Source organism: Amyelois transitella, chromosome 5, assembly GCF_032362555.1.
Source record: "Amyelois transitella isolate CPQ chromosome 5, ilAmyTran1.1, whole genome shotgun sequence".
Taxonomy (NCBI): Eukaryota; Metazoa; Arthropoda; class Insecta; order Lepidoptera; family Pyralidae; genus Amyelois; species Amyelois transitella.
Genome location: NC_083508.1, coordinates 6,291,186 through 6,310,919, shown reverse-complemented (window position 1 = coordinate 6,310,919; position 19,734 = coordinate 6,291,186). Strand labels below are relative to the sequence as shown.

Here is a 19,734-nt window from a genome sequence, read left to right as displayed (position 1 = left end):
GGGCGGATCAAGGAACTCTTCCTCTGAATAACCAAACTTCAATGATTCTTAATATCTTTTTGTGGCATGAATTTTTATCGTAGTTAGTCACTAAAAACAAGCTATACTTACAATAATTTTATAAAGACGCATAAATCTGTCTATCTGTCTGTAACATTTTTTACGACTAAACCGTTGGACCAATTTTGATAAAATTTGGTATGCATAAGTAGTTATTTAAATATATAACAATAGTCGTGGTCATAGTTAAAGGTCCAAATTCAAACGCAGGCTTCATTTATCTGGAATTCATGGGAACGGAATTATAGGTTAACGCGGGCGGATCTGCGGGAATAAGCTTGTCTAAATAAATACTCTATTAAAACGAATACATTTTTTTATTTCAATTTATCTAAAACTAGTTAACAATATATAAAGACAGTCCTTAACAAAGTTCAACAATTATAATTTATTGTTTTAATATCACATCATAATGTAAATAAAATATTCTAAAATTAATCAACATCCCTTGAAAACTTTCTATGTTACTTATTTTACGTTCCATTTGTATTGACTATTTTGAAACATTTCATGCTACTTAGCGGCACGTCTATCTGTGAAATCTTATTTTGTTACGTAACAATATCTATTACCCGTTACCTTCTGTTCAGGCTTCGTTTCAAAGCGTTTTTCAATCGACACGCTCTACTAATAATGCAATTAGATTGACAAAACACGTCATAACTTACGCACCGGCAACGGTTTCATCGAAGGAAACTTCGTGTTCTGATCGAGATAACATAAACTGAGGAAGGGTCACACCTAAAGCTGCGCTGTAACGGGGCATTGTCTCTGCCCAGAACGCACCATGAGAATTGTCCCCCGCAAACTCTTCGGGAGGCGCTATGTTTGTTTCGTCAACGATTTCCGCTCTGGTTTCCGCGTCGTCTTCCACACTTCTCTTAGTACGTTTCACCGCCGCCTGCTGTGTGGGAGTTAGAACAGTGGAGACTTTATTTGTAGCTGCAGCGGACAACGAAGCCTGAGGTGCCTTCTTTCGCTTAAGCTTCTTACCGTAACCAGAGTTTGCGACAACATAAGCGGCTGATTTTGCAGGAGGTGCGCTAGTTGAGACGGTCTGGCTTTCGGCCCCTTCGTTCGATGCATCTAGAGATGGAGGCTTAGATGTAAATTCTTTAAGTTCTTGATAAGCTAGATGACTACTCTTGGGCGCCGACTCGGAAACAAACATGCATTCCTCGTGTTTCAACCCGGATTTGTCAAGACATTGGAAACAAGTCATTCCATTCTTTTGCACCTTCTTACATGACGATCTATCTTTCTTCTTGAATTCTGCTAACACATGTTCAACATCTTTTTTCGGTTCATTATTGCTGTAGAAACCAGGAATGGCTTTTTTATAATCATAAGGCTTGACTAAGGCATCTTCACTTTCTTCCGATTTATCATTTTCTGCCGCTCGCAATGCTTCGCTGGGCTTTGGTTTCGTAGTGTGTACATAGTAAGATTTATAATTTTCCTTGGAGCTATCGTCATCCTTTGGGTCCTCTTTATAGCTTGCGTATGGCTTTGGCTCGGATTGACTTTCATGTTTATGTGGGCTATCATTTGATTCCTCGTACTTAGAAAGCTTTTTTGGTTGTTCTTCCCTTGAATTACTTTCGGGCTCATCTGGTTCATCGTTACTATCAAATTTCTTTTCTTTTGAATAGGCATACTTATTGTTTTTAGGTTCTGCAACGTATGAACATGATTCATAGTTACCCCCTGTTTTTGTGTCTTTGCAAACCATACAAGTCATATCGTCCCTTTTAACCTCCTTACAATTTTCCGGATTTTTCTTGATTTCAGCAGCTTGTGCTTCTGACAAAGATTTTATTCTCTCATATTCTTTATGATCGTAGCCCGAATCGTATCCATACGGATATTCATAATCCTTTTTAGGGTCTTTGGATTCTTTGTATGCACTGCTATAGATATCACTATCGAAGGCCTTCGGCCTTGAGATATAATCTGCTTTATAGCCATAGGGATCATCGTCATCATCACCTCTCTTTTTTAAGTTTTCTCTTTGCCTCCCCCTGGTGTATCGTCGAAGACGTGGTGGTCCTGGAATATAAGCATTTTGCTTGTAGTTTTGTTCTACTTCGGGATTTTCAGCTAGTTCTTCTTTGCGATAATTCAAAGGATGGGCTACTTCAACGTTAGTGATGGAGGGTTTGAAGTACGCAGCTACTGATGGGTTCTTTTTTAAAGCTGACAATATCTCTTCGCCCTGTTCATTATCTTCAGGTTTGAATACTTTATAATCAGCATCGTGAACAGTTCTAATGTCATATCGCAAAGGGCTGAGTTGCTGCCCGATAGGAACTAAATGTGGCTGTGGGCGTTGTTGTTTTGGATGTGCAACTAGCCTGGCTGACTTCTGCGGTGAATGAAAGCTTTTACTAGCTATCGGATTGAACCCAAAATTTTCAGCGGAAAATGCGCTTTCCACTGGAGCTACTCGAGTTTGTAAAGAATCGATAGAACTACTGACAACGGTATCAAATAATTGGGGATATTGACTCTTATCTACTTTTAGCATCGCTGCGGCAATGGGTTGGGAAGCCAGAGGTGTAATGCCTGAAAATATTAATTTGCAGTGTAATAAAAAGAATACAGAAAAAAGGTAAAGTACTGCTTACATTTATTTTTATCAATAAAATCTGTATTGTATTTATAAATGCGAATGTCAGTATCATAATGAGTGCGTGTAAAAGAAATGCTATATTGTTAAATAATATAAAATATATTGGTAAATATTCATAAAAAAGAGTACAGACCGGAATCGCCAGATGAAAACAGAGGTGCAAAGTCCAAAGAGTCGACAAAATCCTTATCACCTATCTGGATAGATGATACCCCCTCACATATCGCCCACACTATTAACTGCAACAGTAACAATATATGAAAACAGAATTAGAAAACAATTACCACGTGTTTGAGATATTTAAAAGCAAAATAAAATAGCACTTTATCGTACCAAACATGTGAATTTGGACATTTTTAAAGTGGGTATGAACCCAAATGAATTCCCTTAGTCGTCGCAACTATTCAGCGTTTCTAGTTGTCTTTCGCGTTTGAGTCGGGATGAAAGTAACGTCACAAAATTGCAATGACAAGGTTTTATAGGCGCCTATATTGCGAAGGTGAAAGATCGGTGCAACAGAGCGCGCGCGCCACTCAAGCGTGGCGGAGTCTGCGGACAATGTCCGCTTACCCCATCCGGCGCCGGGCCGCGCGGCTGTGGGTCACCCACTGCACAGCTTGACCCATTACCACTGCAGCCAGCTGTTTAGAAAGGCTTAACTCGATCTGACTGATATTTAAGAGTTCCAACTATTATAAGCAATATCTAGGCTAGTCATCTCAAAAAATAATATAAAAGTCTACGCTATTGAGACACATTTACTGATCGTAAGTACTAACTAAACGAAAACCAGGTATCCTTTTCAATATAAGACGCTTAATTGAAAAAATAAGGTAGGTACTTCCCGAGCGAAAATATTCTTCATTGACAAGCACAGGGTGATACTGCATATGCTATCTACCTACTCGTACATTAGAATAAGAAAATCACTCAAACATAAGAATACACATACAAAACCCCGTATCAAACAAAAGACCGCTTGAGAAATTACTAACCCTATTCCCATGATCCAAGAAGCATAAATCATTTGATTGTAATAAACGTTATCAAAATACGCTACGATGGCAGAGACAGGATATTTTTAGTACAGTTAAAATACGTTCCTTGTTCTAGAATATAAAGATTCTCACGTGGCGTCAGCTCTTTAGCTTTATAGTCAGTAATGTAAAAAAATAACTTAGGTATTTCAATATTGATTCATCTTACTTACGACTTAGTTGGCTGCGTATAACATTTTTTGAGTGGGTACATCTCGGTCTTCTTGATTTTTATGCAAGAGAAACTAATTTTGCACAGTATAAATAACTTGTCACATGAGTAAAAACATAATACCTATTAAAACCAATATAGCACTTTCATTAAATGTTTAATATTCATGGTCTTAATTTTACACATACAAATAATATTAAATATAAGTTATATTCAAGCTTTGGCACTTTTGTTTTGAGTGAGATTCTGTAGCAATAGTTTCGTCGAAGGGTCTTTTTCTAGCGTTGACCACATGGATTTCTGAAACAAAATAACATTTTACTGGTGAATTTTATCAATAAGAATATAAAATTATATATAATAACATAAGCACAAGTTAACTACTTTTTAATCTATACTAATATTATAAGTAAATCTGGAGAGTTTTTTTGTTTGTTTGAACTCTTCTACGAAGTAACGAGCAAAAACTCTTCCTTTCTCCTGACATTTTTCTGGTAATATCCTCACCTTAGTGAGAAGGTTTTTACACGCAAGCAACAGCTACTACGAAATAATTTAAAGCTTCCAATGTGCAAGTGAAGACGACACACAATTCAATTGACAACATTTAATATTTTTCAAGACCCAAAATAAAAATAACCGATTCGTCAAAAAAAAAAATTTTTTATCGACTTTTGAGAAAATTATAAAATCCATTATCAGAGCAGTGACGTCATCTCTATGACGAAGAAAAGTTCTGCTGCTAGCTTCAAATTCATTAACTGAATTTCTTTTATCTGTAAACTGCCAAGGAAAATAAATAAGCAAGCGTAAACATCAATCAACCTCTGTCGTAAATTTTTGATATTTGCATTCATGTTTTCTACCTACATGTTAAAACAGATAATAAAAAGTGAAAATAAAAAAATAACAATTACTAACTTGTTCGTATACAAAACACCTGCTGTCAGTGTCAATAATGCCAATAAGTCTTTTTACTACGCTTTTATTTTAAAGATTGAAAGCGTTGACAAATATATAAAGCTATAAGTTCAATACAAATGACATATTTGCGTCGTTACGTCCTTTTAGAATAAGCCAAATTTCAAACATAAAATTCAATATTTTAACGACTTCAAATCATGTGTCTTAATTATGGTTATAGATTCATATAAAATTATTTTTAAAAATGTTAGAAATTTGAAATAATGTCAATTATAATGTAGGTAATTTGCTTTCGCCCGCGTGTAAAGTACCCCTCCTACGTCCTTCTTCGTATGCAAAATTTCATGGAGAATCTGTTTAGTGGTCTTGACGTGAAGGACATACAAACAAATACATTTGTTAATATTAGTATGGATGATCTCACCGCCAACTTATTATTTGAGTCCTGTAATTTTTGTGAGAGCATCCACAAATTGTTGGCGAGGCTGAGCATAGGCGCCCGGCTCAGGTCCCCTCGCCTTACAACTCGCCAGAACACCTCCAACGCTAAATTGTATTGCTTATTCGTCTCCTTCGCATCACCCAACATTTTCAACACCAATAGCAACTCCTGACATATATTAGTAGCGTATTTATCGACAGCTGCTAAGAATTCTTCATCAGATCCGTATAGCATGTCGTTGGAGATTACTGAAAACATATTAGTTGTTATAGTAATACTACGTAGTGATCGGCTCTATCTATCTACGACTGTGTTTAAGACTACGCAACTGATTTTGATGCAGTTTTTTTTAAATAGATAGAGTGATTCAAGATGAAAGTGCGAAGCCAGGGTCGCTAGTGTTAAATAAAATACTTATAAATAAGATAACACAGCATATAAACGTAATTTTCCATCAGGCGATGGGCTAGCTACGATGGCACATTGGCAACCTGTCTGTATCTGAATGTCAATTTATTGGGTCTGTCAACCCGTGGTGGGAAAACCGTGACAGTATGTAGTACACTTCCATGAATCTTACCGGAATCAATATGATAAACATAATTTTCTCTGCTCATTTCACATAGTAAATCAAGTATACGCAGAAGGGTTGTATAGTAAAGCGGCTCCGTTTTCTTCCAATGTATCTTCTCCATAGTTTTTATAAGGCCACATAAAATATATGCCTTGCAGTTACTGTCCAAATTATCCTAAAACAACAATAATTATCAAATAGATTAGATATTGTAATGGAGAAACCGAAACCAAAGTTATTTTCACGACATTTAACAGCCTAATTAAGTTTTGTTTCTGATTCATTGTGAAGTGCGTAGTAACCGAAAAGAATGGCGTGAAATTTTAATTCGTCTCGGCCGTTGATCAGCATAGGCTGTTGCTAAAACGCAAATATAAATAAACGAGCCCTTGTCTGACGCAGCTCATTACATTCTTAATAGTAGTACTTGGTAGACTTTTTGAACTGTCGAATTTTAGGAAGTCCTATATCTATAGGATTTTTTTTTTTATTTAAGCCTAAATTGTAACAGTGTACGCCTATGCGACAAAGATGTAGGTCGCATATGCCCTGGAGGACGGTAGTTATAGAGATAAAAAATCTACTGCCTTCCTTATTAGCTTGGGGTCGAATCAAACCAAACCAGCGATGGCAAATTATATAAACGCACAAGGCCAAATCTTATTATCAAATGTGATCCTTACCGGTAATATCAATAACGTTGATAAAAAATCGCTTATGACGCCTGCCACCCGAATGTTTGTCGGCTTTTTCTGTCCATCTTCTAAAATGTAATCAGGAATGTCCGGAATTAATCCAATCAGAGCTTTGAAATTGGCCTCAGCTAGGAAGAAAGGAAATTATCTTAGTTAATAATTTCCACTTGAACCAAAATGTAAAATATGTAAATTGGGATTCTTCTTTTAGGCGATGGGCTAGCAACCTGTCACTATTTGAATCTCAATTCCATCATAAAGCCAAACAGCTGAACGTGGCCTATCAGTCTTTTCAAGACTGTTGGCTCTGTCTACCCCGCAAGGGATAGAGACGTGATTATATGTATGTATGTAAAATAATACAAATTGGCTTACACATGACAGCAATAACTGTTGAAGAGAGAACTGCAGCCTGATAATTCGCAGCAAATATTAGTTTTACCAAAACAGATATTTTTAACTTGAAATTGAGATTAAACGTGGGTATTTGGCAAGATATCATGTGTTCAAAGTTTCCGTTTATTCCATTAGGAATTGGGGGCAACCATTAAATTATGTACGATGGTAATGTTTCGAAGGATTTCAGCCCTATACTTAAACCTATGAATTACAACCCCCGTTCACACAAGGACTTCACCTACAAAGGCCTTGTGGAATATTTTGCCATCGTTGCGGTATGCAGTCCAATATATTGCTCCCGTTAGGCAAAAGGCAAAAAAGGTAAGTGAAATTACTGTATGTACGACCATGTTCGTAAGACTTAAAGAAAATATGTTACCTATTCATACATAATACATTTTGATGCTAATCAGTAGCTAATAACAGGCGCTCTTGAGGCCAGGGAAAGCTTCGTAAAATTATTGCACAGAATAGGGATTTTTGACAAAGTGCACAGTACAAACATTTAAATTAGTCAATAATAGGATAAAATACATCTCATTAAATACATTAAAGGAATTTCCTTTTTTAATTTCGATACCGTAGTTATTTTTATATATTCAAAGTATGATAATATTCGAAAATAACTATTCCATCAGTTGAATTACAAAATACGGGAGAACCTTTTATACTATGTCATCATACATTAATGCTATAATTAAATCTTCCATATATATAAAATTCTTCCGTTACTGAGTGACTGACTGACAGACAACGCACAGTCGAAACTACTGGTCGTAGACAGCTGAAATTTGGAATGTAGGTTCCTTGGGATATGTAGGGGAGCACTAAGAAAGGATTTTTGGAAATTCAACCCCCAAGGGGGGGAAAAGGGGTAAAAACGTTTCTATGAAAAATCTTATTCCTTGGGTTTATAAACTTGAAACTTGGCATGAACACGTACATAGGCAAGTAAATATGTTTGACATTATAAGTTTTTTCAAACTACCCTCCAATCGTGATTTAGGGGGTGCGATTGGGTGACTGATTTATTAACGCACAGCCGAAACCGCTCGGTATAGGAGTCTGAGATTTTGAACAGAGGTTCCTTTAGTAACATAAGTGAGCACTAAGAAGGGATTTCTGAAATGTCAACCCCCAAGGGGGGGAAACGGGATAAACTGAGCCGGGGCTGCGGGAAAGTTCTAACGAGATACCGTGGCCCCGGAACGCAAAGGGCAACTGAAGGAACGAGGTGGGTTTTAGTCAGTAAAAGTCTGACACTCCCTTCCGTTCCACCCAGAGCGGGAGAGGTCATTTGATGATTTCCCATCCTTGTTTGTTTGTTTGTTTACACATGTAATCGATAAACTCCGAAACTACTGAATCGATTTCAAACATTCACCATTAGAAAGCTACATCATCCCTGAGTAACACAGGCTATATTTAATTCCAGTTGTAACAAGATTTCAGCCTGTGGAAGAAAAAGCCCTGTCGAGATCATTAAAAAACGCTATATATAACCGAATTACACGTGGGCGAAGCCGCGGGCGGAAAGCTAGTTAGATATAAAAAAATATAGCTCATGATACAAACAAAATAAAAGCTTTTGACGTCTCGGTGTCGCCCAAATAATGTGTGCGTTATCGTTATATCTCGAACAGTTCTCTGTTTCGAGATGTAATTTTTCATCAATGTTTAAACTTGTATGGGAATTACTTTAGATTTTTTTTTCCCGATTTTTGTTTTAGTTTTTAATTTATACGACACTCGCGCCAAACTTTTACTTTCATGTCCTCTTCGTGTTGCTTCGCTGAGCTTACCTATGGTTCTGGCAGAATCATCAGCGTCGCAGTGTCTACACCTGCGACATAATGCTGAGTCAGGACCTTTTCCCTGTTCATCTTTATTCGTAGTACATACATAGGTACACATTGCACAGTCATCTTATTACTGTTAATTATATGTGTTACCAACAAAAGTTATGTGGTAGTGAATAAAGCTTTTATCTCAGCTTTCATCAATATTTATATTATTATTTAATAAAGCTAACTATCTAATTAATATATGTGAAAGAAACGATGTACACCTACCCTGTCCGATGCAGTTGTTGAGCAGCGCGACCTGCCCGGTGAGCAGGTAGAGCTGCAGCCGGGCGCACGCGCAGCGCAGCGACGGCACCGTCACGAAGCTGTACGCGGCGCACGCGCGGTGCAGCCAGCGCGAACCCGCCACGTTCGTCGCTAGCGCGTTCACGCACTGACATCATACATTTTAAACTTCTTGAAATATACTTATTTGATTAGAATTACAGCAAGATAGAACTATGATGTACGAGAGACAAAGATGGAACATAAATAGTATGGATTTGACAGCCTGACAACACAAATTGTCATTGTAATCTTTATAAAATTAAAAGAGTATAATAGTAGAGTAGTTTTGTTTGTAAAAAAATTATTTTGGCGTTTTTGTTATCGATCTGCAGGTATCCGGTGTAAAGGCAAACTCAGTTACAAACTAAGTATTATAAACACGGTTCCATACGCTAAACAAGAAAAAACTCCAGCAAACTTTTGTAATTTTTTCTCGATGTTTTTTGGTATTGTAATTTTTGCTCGGATCTCTGTTTGTATCACTAATAATTTTAGTAACATAGTTATTTTACATGCACTAGTGTGACGAGCACAGCATCGAGTTTGATGAATGCGGCGCGACACTCCACGTAGAAATTCAACTGCTGTTCCAAATCATCCTGGTACGACACGGCTTGCACAAACTTGGTGATCAGATCCGCATTCACTTTCATTTCGTCCTCCACTGTCACCGCGCTAATAAACAAATAATAATCAGGTTGGGCACAGAAAGTTGAGTTGAGTCTATTTTTTTATTGTTAATTAGAATTAATTTTTAATACAGGATGGAAATAAATAAAAACATTTTTAAGTAGCATTTTGTTAGGTGTGCTTACAAGTTACATTAGAAGATATATCTGATTTTTATTCAAAAATAAATGCCCAACAACGACCAACAACTGTAACTAAATCAGGCCTTCACCTTGTTACTATTGGATCTGTCTTCATCGCCGTGAGGAATAAAGACGTGATATATGTAACTATGTATGTTTGTAAATGTGCTCGTAAGCAAAACAATTGAAGATGATGAAGATATTAAAAACCTCCTTGTTAGTCACTTAGAGGACGCATAAAAACATATTTAAATTGTAATTATAAATAAATCAAATAAAATTAAGAAAATAAAATACCAACTTGATCGAATCGTGCAATATGCAGCATAGCCTCATCAAACTAGATATGACAATATGGTCCTCGACGTGAGTGGAACTGTATCTGGTGAAAAAATTGGACAACACTGTCTTGGCCATCAGTGTGCGGGCATTCGATGTCTGAACTAACTCCACTAGAGGCATGAAGGCATCCTGTGGTGGAAATAATAATTAAATTCTATTGCCTTAAATTATACTAAATTCTATGAAAAAAACTGCACAGTCAACAGCACAACAAGTTACCCCCACGTGGAACTCTATGACGCGTTAATAATGGTGAATTTGCAGTGAATTTTACTGTTGACTATACAATACAATTACTCTTTCTATTGGCTCTGTATTTTCTATTGCATCATAAAAAATACAGAGCCAATTCACATTCATAAACATACTAGTAAAAGGCGACCTTGTCACCACATACAATAAGTCTTACAGATTTAATTTAAAATTCGGACTAGCTGCGCCCCGGGGTTTCTTCCCTAATTTTGGGTTAAAAAGTGCTTTTTATGTTAGTCCAGGCTATATTCTACTCGTGTTCCCAATTTCATCAATATCTATCTTTGCGTAAAAGATTAACAATCGTATATCCATACATCCTCACCAATTTTCGCATTTATATTTAGTTGGATTTCTCACTACTCACCATTAGGAAAAGTTCTTCAACGTCAGGAATAGATTTCAACATTCTCTTGATAACGAATTGGAAATGTCCTGAGAACTCGTCAGCCGGTCGTCCGCACTTTATCATATACCGGATAGTGCCGCGCAGTATGATGTTCACATGTTGTGTCTGAACAAGGAACAATGTCAACAATGAGAAAAACCGGGTATCTTTTAGTTTTATACTTATCTACATATTTATTACGATTTCTTTGGAATAAACCGAAATCAAAGAATTCGGTATAATATAAGACTACAAAAGCGGTAAATACCAAATTGATAATTGTAAAATTGCTACTGATGGTTATGTTATGACACATAATATTTTCATATGGTATCTCATTTCTGTTATTTATTTGTCAGCTGTATATCTGCTGCACAGAAAACAGCCATGCAAGGGGACGACATATCATTGCTATAGGTAGTTTTAAGTAGAAAATAGCATTTATATAGTCATCTATCCGATTTCTATAATAATCGAAACCTTTTTAAACTTTTTAATTTCAATAATTACAAACATTAAATTAAAAGTATAATAATATCGTTAATTACCGATAAATGTGTGCAAGCAAACTGAAGCCACGGCTCTAAAACTTGAAGGAAGTGTAGTGGCGAATTAAGGTTGCATGCGATCTTCCACCATGTTTGTGTAAGGTTCTCCGGAGACAGGTGTCGCGTGTTGTCCGCTGCGCACAAGTGTTCTCCCAGAGATGCCAGCATGTCATTAATCAGAACTGCAATGTGTAAGACTTCGATACAGAAGTGTCATGGAAATAATGTCCTTAAACCGTAATGGTTATTATTACTGTGTTTTTTTTATCAATCTAATCTATTTTTGCGTCAAAAATTAAATAACACGCCAATGCAATTCAAATGCAAACAACTAGCTGAGCCCATTTCAAAATTAAAAATAATAAACTAATTTAAATAAACTAAAAGTAAACATGAAATATAATCTTAAAAACAAGAAAATGAAAGTTATATTTCAATTTACGTTATTAAGCCTATTGGATTACAACTTACCCAATTTATCTGACGACTTTTGAATCATTTCCAAAATGACGGAAGATTTTTTGTTTACACTTTGAGAATCGAAAGCTGATATAAGACAGTTTAAAAGTAACTCGCTGAAAATGGAAAAATGTAATGAATTGATTCTTGTGATTATTTCAAAGCGAACTAGAAATTATGTATATAATATAAAAAGATTTTTATATATTACTAGCTGTCCCGGCAAACTTTGTTTTGCCATACAAGTAATTTCTAGTTTTAAAAATGTTAAGGGTGGACAACCCTTATCACTACGAAAAATAGATGTTGGCCGATTCTCATACCTACTCAATATGCTCACAAAATTTCATGAGAATCGGTCAAGTCGTTTCGGCGGAGTACGGAAACCAACATTGTGGCACGATAATTTTATAGGTATATAAGATACCTGGGACTTACCTGTTCTCGATTTGTTCACACTGCTGAAGTAGATCTTCCAAGAGTGTAAGCTTACACCTATTGGAATTTAAAGTGCCGAACAAAAGCCAATCTACCGCCGGTACATACAAACTTAAATATTTTTCTGGTGTAAGTAACTGTGATTCATATTTTTTCTTTATCGCTGGATGGAAAATCTAAAAAATGCAAATATAAAATTAAATTAAATATCGTAACAGAAATAGAGAGGCACTCTTAGATGGTTTAATCATATTGAGGATGAATGCACGCCGCCCGGTTAAGAATAGTAAATGGGAAGTTTTCGAAGGGAGCCAACAGTTCCATTTACACTCGCCACAATGAATTCTGGTGAAAGTTCAGGCCATAAGTACAATAAACTCAAGCGCTTGCATAAAAGCTTCATAAATGCAGATAAAGAATCATTAATTATAAATATTGGGATTGTAGCACGTTTAAAAATTGCAGTGTCTGGCTCCCCATCCGAAATAGGTTAATTTTTTTTTTTTTTTATTTCTCAAATACTTACTTGTTGGTATTCCTCAAGAAACTCTTTCAAATTGCTATAAAAGAATTGTTCACTATCTTTTTCCATCAATTTAGACGCCACACGGCAAAGGTACAGTCTCAAATAGGTAGCAACAAGAGGGTTGCCTATTCCTCGTATCATGGCTGTTAACCGGGCCACTACGGGTTTTATTTCATCTTTAGACAAAAAGAGATAGCATTTCAAAAGAGACATTTCCATATATAGACGTGGAAGCAGTTCTCTGATAGATGCCATTTTATACAACCAGTTTTGACAGGTTTCTTTAGCCGACTCTGGAATTAGAGCGGGATCTATGTCTTCAACTTTCCCTCCATTAGGTCTAAAAGTGTTAAAATGTTTGTGAGTTATTACAACAGAATGTTTGTGAGTTATTACAACAGAATAACAGAACTTTCATATTAAACAAATGATAATATAACAATTTTATTACCCAAAACTTTTTGCCTTCAATCTGTCAAAAACTAAATTTCCAAATGTATCCAATATATCAGTTATTAAAACAAATTTACTTGGATAGAATGGCATCACACTAACATCTGCGAGAAGCTTTGAGCATTGAATACCAATTTTAAATGCTTTTACCCTTTGCTCTGTATCCCAAGCCTGTAAAAACAAAATTGATGGAATTACTACATGATCATTTCAATTTTAAGAATTTTTAGCTTTATACAAAGCAGTTATTAGTGGCATGAAATCATATTTACCTTTTTTATTTCGTCATTGAGCATATTAATCTTGGATACATACTCCTGTTGGCTCAAACCCATTGTTTTTCTCACAGAGCTTTCATCAAAGTCATCCAATTGCTCCAACCTATGTTTTACTTTTTCATTGAGATTTGATACCTGTCTTATAAGTGCTGAAAATGAACTAACTTAAAAGTAAAATAAAAAAAAAAAACAAAAAATATATGATTAGTTCAATACCGTCAAAAGTTTGTGACATATTTTTGAACATAAAATAATATAATAATGAGTTACATACTTTTTTCTCCTCCTGGTAGAAAACTACTAACAATGCTTAATTTTTCCCCAGTTGTATACTTGTTCAGAATTCCTGAGCGCCGCACATTCCAAGAACTTGAATAATTTATAACATGGTCTAACTGTTCACTTGAATTTATATCCTGTAAAAAAATAATTTTCATTTGAAATGAGGACAGGACCCAAATTTGAATCCAGGAGAGATCCATTTTAAAATAAAGTAACTTACATTTTCAATATTCATTTGCTCAAACCTTAACAGTGGATCTACTTCTTCAAATGCTGAACTCCATTTAGTAAGACTCTCCATTAAATTTTTGCTGGTACTAGTATTCTCCTTCTAAAATAAATTAATAGTTATTATATGTATACAAATGATTTTCTTTTATTTTCTTCTTTCCATATCTTTGAGTCATAATAAATACATACAACATATTACTATGTCCACATCCCTTGCAGGGTAAACAGAGCCAATACCGAGAAAAGAGTGAAAGGCCACAATTTAGCTTAATGATGAGGGCTTGATGATGGAATTGTGGTTCAAATAGTGACAGGTTGCAAGCCCATCACCTACTCTACTAAGAATCTCAAGTTCATTCCTTTAGTCACCTTTTACGACATTCATGTGAAAGATATGGAGTGGTCCATTTCTAGGCTAACAGGAACCACATGGCACTGTAGAACTACATGACACGGTTATAGTACATTCTAACAAATGTAAAATAGGTACCTTGTTCCAACATCATTGTCACTATGTAACCAAGTCATGACCAATATGTGTTAAGTGTTAAATATAAGAAAAAAAAGAAAGTTTCAATAAATGTTCATATCAATACTTTAACATATACTGTTACATTTTAATTTCATAGAAATCACATTCTTACCATAAAAACCACATTGCTTTTCAAAGGATGATTTGACACTTCAAAGCTAGGATATTTCCTTTTTGAATTTTGCTGCTTTTTTAATGTAGTCCTGAAATAAATAATTTAACTATATACATACTAGAGGCCACCCGCGACTTCGTCCGCATGGAAACCCTTTCAATCCCGCGGGAACTCCGGGATAAAAAGTAGCCAATATGTTATTCTGGGTCTTCAGCTACCTACATACCAAATTTCAGCGCAATCGGTTCAGTAGTTTTTGCGTGAAAGAGTAACAAACATCCATACATCCATACAAACTTTCGCCTTTATAATAGTAGTAGGATTCATACAGTAACACCTTTGGTTTGTCTAGTTTGAAAGTAAAGGTCTTTTCAGTACATGCAACTGATACATCTTTTATATAAATAAATAAGATGGAACACCAAATAACTAACTTTATTTAGCCAAAAAATCTGTGGTAAAAACTTACCATTCGTAATAAATAGGCATGGCAAATATTTATGTCAAAAATGTAAGATCCAAAAACGATTTATTCTCGTTATAAATTTCTATGGAAGAATTCGAAACCGCTAGCCTTCGAGTAAAGATAATTATTTTTCTTCTAACTTATCTTGCTTATTTACTTCTGTCTAGTTTATTCATCTATATTTTAGAACGTCAGAAAAAGACAGATTGGAACAGACAGCCAGGCACAACTCTACAGAAAAAAATCAATTATATGAAACGAATAGAAATTTTTAAGGCGTATAAGTTAAAAAGACTCTTCCTTATTTTATTCTATGGACATCCGAAGGCTTTCAAAATTTCTCGGATTAAACTGAGCCGCCATCTTGTAGAGTACAAAAACACTTGTAGTAGTGTGGACGGTCAAAATCAGTCAGTCAGATTTCCACCAGATTATGTTTAGTAAGATAAATAAGTAAGTAGTCTGCCTGCGTGATGTGAACCCTTCCTAGGGGCCAAAATTTAAACTAATATATTTTTAGTCTGTAATTTTAGAAAAGTTTTTTTTTATTGTTAATTAATTAATTATTATTGTACATAAATACATACATATAATCACGTCTATATCCCTTGCAGGGTAGACAGAGCCAACAGTCTTGAAAAGACTGATCGGCCACGTTTAGCTATTTGGCTTAATGATAGAATTGAGATCCAAATAGTGATAGGTTGCAAGCCCATCGCCTAAAAAAAGAATCCCAAGTTTGTAAGCCTACATTTACATTGTATAAAAAAATAATTTTACAATTTTTCAAACAAGAATTATAATAACCTTATTTGCATTAGAACAAAATTTCTGACCAGTGTGTAAATTTTATCGATTATTTTCATTTCAATGTAGCACTTAAAATTAAAAGGTTTCATCAAAATCCATATTAATATTTTAAATATGAAAGTGTGTGTGTTTGTTCGTTTTTCACTTAACCGATCTTCATTAAATCTTCATACATGGCACTTTTCACGTAGCTTGTTATTTAAAGCAATGGAACTATTGCATTTGGAAAATACACAATGTTTATTATTGAATAGCGTTAAATTTGTTGAGATTGTTCATTATACATAATTTCGAGAAATCTTTAAAAATTGATTTATAATTTAGCCAAAAACCAAGGTTGAGGTTGAGACAAACTTGTGTTAAATTTGTTGTGAAAATGTAACTCGTGTTTAATGAAATCTGTTTTGTCTTATAAGATGTTATCTGAACTTATGTGAAAAATGAAAATCTTTATGACTTTAGAATGTAAAACAGAGAAAATTCAACTAATAAGCAAAGCTATGCATGACACCAAAAATAGTTACAAATATTGAGGTTCTCGTGAAGGTATACTCCGACCTACGATAGTAAATTCGGTAACAGAGGGCAGAGTAGTGCAACTGTTCCAGTTTAAAGTGAAACATCAAGAAAGAAGAAGTCCTCAATAAAAAATAAATTGGAGTAATACCCAGTGAAAATAATAGTGCCGAGTAGTGTAAATAAGTAAAATATATAACTAGGGAAAATAGTCTAAATTTAGGTGTTGTGCATAGTGAGTGGACTGACAAACTATTTAGTTGTTGTTTTTAATTTCATTTAGTTAAGTAGACGCCATAAGACGTTAGTGCAAATTCCAAAAAGACACTGTGGTGGTGCGTAAGTATTCTAATAAGTGTAAGTGACGTTGGACTGCAGTGTTGGATTAAAATTGTAAGTATTTTAGGATAGCAAGATGTATATAACGAGTCTATAATTTTTTTTAATCTGGTCCTAACCAAAGAGTATGTAATCACTAGGTACGTTTTTAGAGTCGAGAGATCCATGTGAATAAAAAAATACTTAAGTATGAAACAAATGCGAAAAGTTTTGGCAACATCAAGGCCGCAAATAAATTTGACAATGCAGCATTGTGCCAATATCAAGAAAAAAGGAGATAGGGATGTACCGTGTATGATGTGATGGATCGCGTTCATGTCTGCAGTCATAGTTTTAAAACTTACGGGTTGAAATAGCGTGCACTGTGGTTCCACTAGATTCACACACACATGCATATGTAAAAAGAATAAACATTCGATCAAATAAATACGGTCGGGCTATTCTTCCCCACTGGGCACTAAGGGCAAATAAAAAATTAATGATGACTGTTGGCTCTGTCTACCCCGCAAGGGATAAAGACGAGATTGAATGTTATATATTTCAAAAAAATATACGTAACGTGTTTGGCATTGTTCTTGAAATTGTAAAAAAATTATTGTCACAAATATGTTTAATTGGTTTAGTTTTTTTACATACATACATATAGTCACGTCTATATCCCTTACGGGGTAGACAGAGCCAGTAGTCCCAAAAAGACAGTAGTAGTTTTTTTTAATTGGCACATTAATAACATTTTTGTTTCTGATATTTGCTTTTCATTATCTTTCACAGCTGAAAAGAAAACTATATTTAAATTTACATGCATGCATATTCTGCATTGCACATATTAATTACTTTTATGTTTTTTTTTAAATTTATTTATTTAAATTAGTTATGAGACCTGAACGTAAACTTACAGGTTTTCGGTAGTCACAATTATTAAGATGTTTTGCGAAACCAGATATTATAGGTAGGTAGGCCTACATAATAAAATACATATTAAAATATCCATATTGATTCTGATGAAATCTTTTAAATTTGCATTGAAATGAAAATTATCGATAAAATTTACAATCTTAAATTTTCAGCACTATTGTTTATACGCAAATAAGATTATTATTACATTACTTGTTTTCCTTATTTTACAGTTAATTTCAGAATAACAAATTTTGTCACATGGTAATAATATAAATACTCCACTCCACACAACTTTTTATTTCACAAATTTCGTAGTTTTTCTTCTATATTTCATTCATTTCAGGTTGTAATTTTTTAAAGTAGCTCTAATGGACGATAACCACATGTATGTGTAATTTTTAGTGTCCGACCGAAGCTTCGGCTTCGGCTTCGGCCACCTTCGGCCAAAAAATCCACCTTCGGCGAAGCATTCGGCTTCGGCCCAAAACCCGACCGAAGCCGAAGGTTTCGCCGAAGGTCCGAGCGACCGTCGAGATTGAACGAACTGTTACGAAAGTCATGAGGCGGCGGGGAGTCACTGTCAAAATATCACATTGCTGATTGCATGCATCAAAACAAGTACGTACGTGTATTTAAACGATTGTTTTGTTTTGAATTTGTGTTTATCACATTCAAAACAAAACACTCCAACAATTAATTATTTAGTAAGAAGTTAGTGTTTGTTTATTTTATTTATTAGTCTAGTTTTGGTCTAGTCGAGTAAAACAAAGACTGATTGGTCTAATTGTAATTTGTGAATTACTGTAATTCAATTACATAATTAAGAAATGAAATCATTATTTTTTACCAGTAGGTAAATCACAAAATCAAACTTTTATCCATACATACATAAAATCACGCCTCTTTCCCGAAGGGGTAGGCAGAGACTACCTCTTTCCACTTGCCACGATCTCTGCATACTTCTTTCGCTTCATCCACATTCATAACTCTCTTGATACAAGCTCGGTGGTTTCGGGTACTTTTGACCTGACCCTTAACCAGGACGTCCTTAATTTGATCAAGATACGTTCGTCTAGGTCTTCCCACTCCGACCTTTCCCTCCACACTCTCCTTGTATATCGGCTTAGTCAACCTGCTTTCATTCATCCTCTCCACATGACCGAACCATCTCAACATACCCTTTTCTATTCCTGAAACTACATCTTCTTTCACATCACAACATTCCCTTATCACGCTGTTCCTTATCCGGTCACTCAATTTCACACCCAACATACTCCTTAACGCTCTCATTTCCACTGCATTTATTCTGCTTTCATGCTTCTTTTGCCATACCCAACTTTCACTCCCATATATTAATGTCGGGACCAACACGCCCCTGTGCACAGCCAGTCGAGCCTTTTTGGATAGTTTCTGACTGCTCATAAAGGCATGCAAAGCTCCATTCACCATGTTCCCCGCGTTCACTCTCCTTTCAATATCACTATCACACTTGCCATATGATGTAAACTTTGATCCTAGATATACAAACTCTTTCACTTGCTCAACTTTTTCTCCTCCAATCAAAATATTACATGCTGTCATTTCTTTCTCCATTTCAAAAACCAGTGTTTTAGTTTTACTTACGTTCACTTTCAATCCTTTCTCTTTTAAAGCTTCATGCATACAGTTTACCATCTCCTGTAACTCCTCCGCTGAGCAAACATTTGACGAGTAACTCATTCATCCTTAATCCACTTTCAGACTCTTTCAAATCTGTCAAACAAATATCCATAAATAGGTTGAACAGCCACGGTGACGCAACACATCCTTGCCTAACGCCTTTCTCAATCTTAAACCACTCAGTGTGCGCTCCGTTTATCCTGACACAAGCACTCGAATCCTCATATAAGGATTTCAGTGCTCGTATTAAGAGACTGCTCACCCCATGCATAGAAAGTGCTGACCACAATTCAATCCTCTCAACTCTGTCATAGGCCTTTTCCA

At 35.3% G+C, this 19,734-nt stretch overlaps 2 protein-coding genes across 4 annotated transcripts; both read right to left on the bottom strand.

The window, feature by feature from the left end:
- Window positions 1–260: 260 nt before the first annotated feature.
- Window positions 261–3,318, bottom strand: LOC106131891 (uncharacterized). Its single transcript, XM_013331156.2, has 3 exons — window positions 3,263–3,318; window positions 2,826–2,953; window positions 261–2,625 (listed from the first exon to the last, which is right to left on the bottom strand). Exons 1-3 carry the CDS (start codon window positions 3,316–3,318, stop codon window positions 725–727), a joined length of 2,085 nt encoding a protein of 694 aa, XP_013186610.2. The 3' UTR covers window positions 261–724.
- On the bottom strand, window positions 2,826–15,414 carry LOC106131890 (VPS35 endosomal protein-sorting factor-like). 3 transcript variants are annotated; one of them, XR_001228528.2, is made up of 19 exons: window positions 15,193–15,414; window positions 14,721–14,811; window positions 14,066–14,176; window positions 13,838–13,979; window positions 13,558–13,712; window positions 13,284–13,456; window positions 12,833–13,172; window positions 12,307–12,482; window positions 11,881–11,984; window positions 11,410–11,591; window positions 10,841–10,987; window positions 10,181–10,350; window positions 9,580–9,742; window positions 9,008–9,173; window positions 6,525–6,664; window positions 5,848–6,016; window positions 5,250–5,515; window positions 3,903–4,201; window positions 2,826–2,931 (listed from the first exon to the last, which is right to left on the bottom strand). XR_001228528.2 is itself a non-coding variant. In XM_013331155.2 (18 exons), exons 1-18 carry the CDS (start codon window positions 15,210–15,212, stop codon window positions 4,115–4,117), a joined length of 2,802 nt encoding a protein of 933 aa, XP_013186609.2. In that variant the 5' UTR covers window positions 15,213–15,414; the 3' UTR covers window positions 2,953–4,114. The 3 variants fall into 3 exon arrangements, 1 of the variants encoding a protein (XP_013186609.2); XR_009656909.1 differs by having other exon boundaries at window positions 2,836–2,931; window positions 3,899–4,201; XM_013331155.2 differs by lacking the exon at window positions 2,826–2,931 and having other exon boundaries at window positions 2,953–4,201.
- Window positions 15,415–19,734: the final 4,320 nt, after the last annotated feature.

Excerpts from the sequence above, each read along its gene's own strand:
- LOC106131891 (XM_013331156.2), bottom strand. The coding sequence starts at position 3,318 with ATGGGTCAAGCTGTGCAGTGGGTGACCCACAGCCGCGCGGCCCGGCGC. Across the intron at positions 2,954-3,262 it reads GCGGCCCGGCGCCGGATGGG|TCATATATTGTTACTGTTGC; the intron begins GTAAGCGGACAT and ends CTAATTCTGTTT. Across the intron at positions 2,626-2,825 it reads GTTTTCATCTGGCGATTCCG|GCATTACACCTCTGGCTTCC; the intron begins GTCTGTACTCTT and ends TAATATTTTCAG.
- LOC106131890 (XM_013331155.2), bottom strand. The coding sequence starts at position 15,212 with ATGCCTATTTATTACGAATG. Across the intron at positions 12,483-12,832 it reads TTCTTGAGGAATACCAACAA|ATTTTCCATCCAGCGATAAA; the intron begins GTAAGTATTTGA and ends TGCATTTTTTAG. Across the intron at positions 5,516-5,847 it reads TGTTTATCATATTGATTCCG|TAATCTCCAACGACATGCTA; the intron begins GTAAGATTCATG and ends ATATGTTTTCAG.